The following is a 7,881-nucleotide window of genomic DNA, read 5'->3' as shown; positions in this document are numbered from 1 at the left end:
TGATGTTTCTTTATAGTTAGGGTAATAATTTATTTTCCGAAGCGCATTTATAATCTTCCAACTTGGATCATAAACCTTCCTTCGTCAGATCATATATTTAGAACGTTGGATCCTGAAGCCTCCACATTCAAGGACTATTCTAAGAAATGGCGTGATATCCTCAACATTCTGCATCGCATAACAATGTGGAGGACTTTACACCATGCAAATCCCCCTCTCCCCTACCCCCTTTACCCCCCCCCCCCCCACCACAGACCCTGAAGTGTGGGTGGAGCCAACAACACCTTTCCTGATCCCGAAGCTCAAAACAGGAATCCCTTCGAATCGTGAAATAATCTCCGGGTAATCCAATAGACGATCTTCATAGCTTCTATCTGGGCTGCGTTTGACTTCCTTTACACCTAGATAACACATCCTCTCCAGGAGTCTATCCCTCTCTATCCCTCTCTATCCCAACCTGTCCAGCGTGGGATTAAGGCTAGGAAGGATTGCTCCAAGAGTTGAGTAGGCTGACGACATCGAGGTTCTGGCTCCGCGGGTGAGAGAGGATTCGCGTAATCTCCTGTTTCTTGAGGATTACTCTGAAGAGGATTTAAACATTGTTTATGGCCGTCGTTTGGGGGGATTAAGATTCTCTCTCTCTCTCTCTCTCTCTCTCTCTCTCTCTCTCTCTCTCTCTCTCTCCTCTCTCTCTCCTCTCTCTCTCATTCCAATTGTTTTGGTTTTAAAGATACTTTATTTTAACGATGGCGATCGTACCTTTCCTCAGAAATTCTCTGGTATTAAGAACAAACTTTCCTTTATGAGAGAGAGAGAGAGAGAGAGAGAGAGAGAGAATAATACCTGAGGATGACTTACCACTTAAACTTTTTACAAATAACTTTTATATTTACAAAGATATTCGTTGATCATTCAATTAACCTGATTAATGGTTAAATTACTATGAATAAAAAAGTTAATAGATCAGTAATAGATTCTTTAGCTATGGTAAACAGCTCTTCTCACTGGGCTATTTTCTCTGTTGGAGCCCTTGGGGTCATAGCATCCTGCTTTTCCTACTAGTGTTGAAGCTCAACTAGTAGTAGTAGATAACTGACACCAGTGTTTAAAATTCTAAGGTAATTACCTTAGTTTCAGGTAATTTTCATGGTTTGAAGATAATTTTTAGGGTAATTTCGTTATTACTAGAGTCAAATTTAAGGAACTTGGAAAAGTTTTACGGTAATCTAAGGTAAAAGGCAGCCTTTAAAGTAATGGCCACATACTCAAGTTTAAACCCTGCTGACACCCTTATTCTGTCTTAAAAATCCTGTGCTTATCTCAACTCATTACTAAAGACACAGAATTCCTATTAATAATAAGGTTCGGAAACTTGAAATAATAACACGATACTGGCACGACTTGACATATACTCCTGAGCAACTCGGGGGTGGGACCAATTTGAGCTATCCTTTTGCATCAAGAGCTCCCAGAATCTGAAATTCTCTTCCATCTTCTGTTTCCTAAATAGTTAAAGAAATAAACGAGTCTTTTTATAGGCAATTTTGAAAAGCAAGGCATTTTTCTTTTGGAGATATATAACTTAGCCCTTTCCTAGAGACATCTGTGCCTTGCTTTCTCTCCTCTCTCTCTCTCTCTCTCTCCTCTCTCTCTCTCTCTCTCTCTCTCTCTCTCTCTCTCTTTGTACACCTTGTAGGCAAAATGAAGAGAAAAAAAAGAAGAAAGCGAAGAAAGCAGATTAAAGTTCTATCGTGAAACTTGTTGGACACGAGCAGGCCAGCCCTGAGCAACATGTTTCTGACACGCGTGTGCATTTGTGAGTGTGTTTGACAAGACAGGCAGAGAGAGAGAGAGAGAGACAGAGAGACAGAGAGTGCTTGTATAACTATTCCACCTCTTCTGATACCTTGAGTGAAATCTATTCTTTTTTCCATAACAAAAAAAAGTTAGAGAAAAATAAACATTTAGAAAAGGGTGTCCCTCATGGGCAAGAGGCATTACCTCGTCGAGGTAGATTTGAATATTAATGATCAGAGGGAAGACAAGTATAGTTGTAACTCCTTTATGTGGGTGGGGATTACCTCATCGAGGTACGTTTGAATATTAATGATCAGAGGGAATACAAATATAGTTATAACTCCTTTCTATCCCTGGGGATTACCTCGTCAAGGCCTTCTGAGAATTTATTCGTCGAAGCCCTCCACTGGCTACCTCGTCAAGAGAGAGAGAGAGAGAGAGAGAGAAGAGAAGAGAGGAGAGAGAGAGAGAGAGAGAGAGAGAGAGAGGACATCCCCTGAATAAATTGTGTGTTCACCTCTTCATATTATCCTATAATGGCACCGCAGAGAATCCTGGGGGAACTTTGAAATTCCAAGTATGTTTTATTGCGCCCTTGCGTAAACATGACAAAGAGAGAGAGAGAGAGAGAGAGAGAGAGAGAGAGAGAGAGAGAGAGAGAGAGAGAGATCTTTCAGTCGAGACACCCCAGTAATATGAGGTGATGTTTTGACCATTTTGGTGTTATTTCTGTTCGTCTTTTATTGGTCTTTTCATTGCTTATAGCGACTTTAATCTCTCTCTCTCTCTCTCTCTCTCTCTCTCTCTCTTCTCTCTCTCTCTCTCTCTCTCTTCTTTTAACAAGCCAATGACGTAATAACCATAAATTACGTAATTATTTCGTTTCGTTTTTTGAGTTTCCATTTTTTTTTAAATTTCAGAATTCTAACAGAACCTTACCGTTACTGAATGAGGTAATAAGCTTTTACTGTATTATTATTATTATTATTATTATTATTATTAGGCTAAATATGAGATCCGAAACTAGGGCGTAAGAGATTTGATAAATAAAACCTAAATGAAAAAAGTCACGTAATTGTCTCTTAGGTCTGTATATCAGTAGCATCCCCCTTCCCACGTAAAACCCCCATCTTCTACCCCCTTCCCCTAAAAAAACCCACTCCTCTACCCCTTCCTCCATCTCAGAATTGGACCCCCTACTTCGACCATTAGTATTCACTCCGGGATGTCACTACCAAGAGTTCTTTTTATATATAAACTCAGCTGCCTTTGGACCACTATCCCTTGTCCCCTTACACAACCTCTACAGCCCCTCATTGAAACCCACCTACTCCCCTTCCCCTTCCCTAAAGCCCCTCCACCCCTCTTCTCCCCCCCCCCCCCCCCCCCACGCTCAAACAGATAAGATTATTGCGGTGTTTTACTGAGGTTTATCGCTGAGGTCACCTTTTGAATTTCTGATGAGGAGTCCTCGGAGGACCTAGGTCTTCGGGGAATTGATCTCGGAGTTCCTTAGAGTTCCTCAGCTAAAGATTAAGAAATTATATATATATATATATATATATATATATATATATATATATATATATATATATATATATATATATATATGTTGTCACCTGCTGTTTAATGTATAAGTTTCCTCATTGTCTGTGAATCTGCTTCTTTTTGTTTTCTTCCACAATAACATCTGTTTCTCTTTCTCTTTACAGCAACGCGACAGCTACATCAGATCCGTGAAGCTTTTACCTGATGGAAGAACCCTTCTGGTGGGCGGCGAAGCCTCCACCCTCAGTATCTGGGACCTAGCCACACCCACGCCCAGGATTAAAGCCGAGCTCACTTCGGCAGCTCCAGCCTGCTACGCCCTGGCCATCAGCCCAGATTCCAAAGTATGCTTCAGCTGTTGCAGTGACGGAAACATAGCAGTTTGGGACCTCCACAACCAGACTCTGGTGCGCCAGTTCCAGGGGCACACTGACGGGGCCTCCTGCATCGACATCTCGCCTGATGGAACCAAGCTATGGACCGGAGGTCTGGACAACACTGTCCGGTCTTGGGACCTGCGGGAAGGCAGGCAGCTCCAACAACACGATTTCACTAGCCAGATCTTCTCTCTGGGCTTCTGTCCTACTGGCGAGTGGCTGGCCGTCGGCATGGAGAGCTCCAATGTGGAGGTGCTCCACGTCAACAAGCCGGACAAGTATCAGCTTCACCTGCACGAGTCCTGCGTCCTGTCACTCAAATTCGCCTCTGCCGGGAAGTGGTTCGTCTCTACTGGGAAGGATAATCTCCTCAATGCTTGGAGGACACCCTATGGAGCATCTATATTCCAGGTGATTATTGGTAACAAGGGATTTCTAGTTGATTGGTAGATATTGCCTGTTATTGAATACTTTATATCATATGAGCAAATATACGATTCTGTTTTATTGTTCTTTTTCATGTCAACTGTTTGTAATGAATCTCTCTCTCTCTCTCTCTCTCTCCACCTTGACTTTCCAGTAACCTCCCTTAAACTGACATCAATTATTCCTTCTCTCCCACAGTCCAAAGAGTCATCCTCTGTCTTGAGTTGTGACATCTCCGCCGACGACAAATACATCGTCACTGGGTCCGGGGACAAGAAAGCCACAGTTTACGAGGTCATCTATTGAGAAGCAACATCGATGGCAGCCTCCACCTGTAGTACTTGTTGACAAACAAACAAACAAGAAAACATTCCCTGACGTGTGAAAAATCGAAGTGGTTTCATCTCTGCTTCGATGAAAAAGGAAACCCCTTAATAGAAAAATAACACTGAAATACAATGGATTGAACATCATAAAAGAATACAAGTCAAGGATTATTAAGTTTTATAAAATCCTTTCATTATTATTTCACTTGAGCATTTCACCTCATTTTCATTTCTGTCACCACCGCAGCTTCGGTTGTGAGTCATCATCCACGCGTTGCAATGTCATCACCTACCTCATACTGATCCATAATTATGATGTTGTTACTGCAGGCAGAAGTGCCATTAAGTTCATGGCACCCCCCAAAAAATTCCATTTTCCCTATGCAACGAAGGATGCAGATGGTAAAAAAAAGAAAAAGGATTTCTTTTTCCTATCTTGCGTTTGAATGTGCCATTAACTACTGACCTACTTGGCAAGGCTTGCAAAACTACGGGTGGAATCGCTGGATGTTTCATGCTATTCTTTAAGCCTGAAATAGGACCCTGGCTGTTCTCGGAGAACCATCAGAAATGGATAGAGCAGAGCTGTTCTTTGAGAACCATCAGTAATGACCAGGTGTGGGACCCTGTCTGTTCTCGAAGAACCATCAGAAATGCGCAGGTTTGGGACCCTGGCTGTTCTCCGAGAACCATCAGAAATGTACAGGGTGCAAAACCCTGGGTGTTCTCTGAGAACCATCAGAAATGGACAGGTGCCCTTCTCTGATTTTTGGGGCACTAGTATGGCCGTAGCCTAAACCTCTTAGGAGAACCCCGAGGCTTCATCCAATGGCAGGAGAGAACCAATACAGGAGTTGACGTAAACTGACTGAAGAACTTCAACGCGAGATTCCAAATCCTTTCGTCAGTTAGTGCCATGAGAAACGACGACTGAATTGCAATATGAGAATGGCAGTCAAATTTCTGAATCATGACAGCTTGATTCCAGAATGAGAAGAATATCTGGAATCTGAAGAACAGCTGGATTCCAGTCGAATCCTTGCAATAATGGACCTTAGCCACTGTTACCAGTTTGCCTCAATAGGATTGACCCTGTGGAATTGATCATTCTCGATTTAGCCAAGAAAGACTGCCACTTCCGAGGTTTTGAGGGAAGGAAGGCTGAAGTGGTGCAGTTTTTTTACCTGATATCAACATCCACATACACGTTTGATACCAGAACCTAGACGGGAGACTGAACGTAGATGCGATGCAAACCAGATGAAAAAAAGGAAGGTAGTAAGCATATGGGACCCTAATACACTTGATATTGAAATTAAGTGTAGAGCAACAATTAGTCAAGATATCGCTAGGTGAGGGGAATGAAAGAAACATATTAGGTATGTGGGGGGAGTGTGTATTGCGAAGTGGAATGTCGTGTTTACAGTGTAATGACCTGATATAAAGATAACAGGGGGAAAAAAAAGAGCGCAGAAGGTGATTTTGATCAGTCTTCTAAAAAGTTACTACTCATGAGATTTTTTCCCCGAAAGGAAAAGAAGAAAAATGCGTTTTTAATTTGTACAGTGTTGATGAAGGTAAAAACAAACAAGTGATTTTCATAGATATGTAAAAACAATGTTGAATAAAAATGGAAAATGGAAAAAAAAAGATGTGACGAAACTTAAGGTGCTTTTAAGACAATTAACTAAGACCGTCTGATTTTTATTCGCAGGAATTTTTCAGCTTTTACGCTGACGTTGTAGTGTGAGAGACGAGGGATATCTGTATGTATATATATATATATATATATATATATATATATATATATATATATATATATATATATATATATATATATATATATATGTTGAGACTGAATGTTTTAAACTCTCAGTGCAAAAAGACATAATTGGGAATTGGCGTAATTTCCCGTCTCGAAGTAATATAATAATAAACAAAAACTTTATGCAAAGGGAAAAGACAAAGAAATTGTGAAGTATCCAATAATTAATATGCAAAGAAAATTGCCACAAACTTGCGTCGAGTGACTTTTTTTTTTGAGAGGAAAACTTACATATAAAAAAAGGTGGATTTTGTAGATTGTTTTTTCTTATAGATTCATAACATGAGACTATATATATATATAGAGGTTTGGAATCGTTATGCCGTGTAGAAAAAAAAACAACACGAATGAAAATGAACGCACTGGATTTTTAATTTGGAGGGTGTATGTATGTTTGTGTGTGCATAGGCTATGAAATATGAAAAAAAAGACTTGATTGTGTATTTTTATCACTAACGTTTTTTTCTTTATTCATAGCCAATTTTCTCCTGTTTATAGTGCAAGAACACTTCTCTTGAAAGACGTAGGATAGAATGAAGACCAGAAAAAAATGGACGATCATATAAGAAAAATATGTTTTCGCTCTGGGAAATTTTTTGTTTTTCCAATCCATCGACTCATCCTGACCGACCTTTCTAAAAAAAAAAATAAAAAGACGCTCTTTTAATTTCCCCGGTTTTAGAGTTTTTATTTATGTAATTATGAATATATAAATAGATATATATGAATATATAGTTTTTTTTTCCCCTACGAGGGAAAATTGTACTTGGACATGTTACTTTCTATAATTAATTATGATTTCGTTGATGTGTGTTGCGACTGTGATAAATAAAAAAGTTTATAGATAAACTTAATAGATAATTCTTACTACTATTTGACTATATATAAAAAAGTAAATAAAAAATAACTAAAAAAAAAATAAAGCAGTGATGTTAATGAAAGTAATACTTAGTAATTCAAAGGATGACGAAATAAATTGTAGACATTTTGATTTTTTTGTGAAAACATTTTTTTGGGAGTCTAAGAAAAAAACTGGAAATTATTTTAAGACTCCAAAAATCTTTCCTTGTTCTTGAAGGAAGAAAAATTTAATTTGTAAAATGATAAGAAGAAAAATAAACCGCCTAATGTCCTGAAAACATCTTATGTCCACACTAGGAAAAATAAATAACAAAATGTTTATTAAGCAAATATTGAGTGTCCATATTTTCACCGGGCCTTTTTAAGAAAACAATTTAAGTTGAAATGTCAGTTTTAAAAGACCTCTTAGCATTTTTAAATATTTCTTTTTATATTTATTTAATCTGTAACAATTAATACTTCAGAAGAAGTTTCTGTTTAATTTTATTTTTCTGAATGTGTTTTCATAAAATAGTCAGTTCTTAAATAGGCCCAAGGTATATATATATATATATATATATATATATATATATATATATATATTATACATATATATATATATATGCTGTATATATATATATATATATGCTGTATATATATATATATATATATATGCATATATATATATATATATATATATATATATCCATGTATATATATATATATATATATATATATATAT

General features: G+C 38.1%; 1 protein-coding gene across 1 annotated transcript in view; it reads left to right on the top strand.

Annotated features, from left to right (window-relative positions):
* LOC137625505 (transducin-like enhancer protein 3-B) overlaps window positions 1-6,260 on the top strand; it is an 80,876-nt gene extending 74,616 nt beyond the window's left edge. Inside the window, exons 14-15 of the mRNA XM_068356414.1 lie at window positions 3,510-4,133; window positions 4,347-6,260. Of these exons, the coding sequence (XP_068212515.1) occupies window positions 3,510-4,133; window positions 4,347-4,454 (732 nt within the window). The 3' untranslated portion in view covers window positions 4,455-6,260. The remainder of the gene's footprint in view (window positions 1-3,509; window positions 4,134-4,346) is intronic.
* Window positions 6,261-7,881: the final 1,621 nt, after the last annotated feature.

Source organism: Palaemon carinicauda, chromosome 32 (genome assembly GCF_036898095.1).
Source record: "Palaemon carinicauda isolate YSFRI2023 chromosome 32, ASM3689809v2, whole genome shotgun sequence".
Lineage (NCBI taxonomy): Eukaryota > Metazoa > Arthropoda > Malacostraca > Decapoda > Palaemonidae > Palaemon > Palaemon carinicauda.
This window is presented reverse-complemented; position numbering and strand designations above follow the sequence as displayed.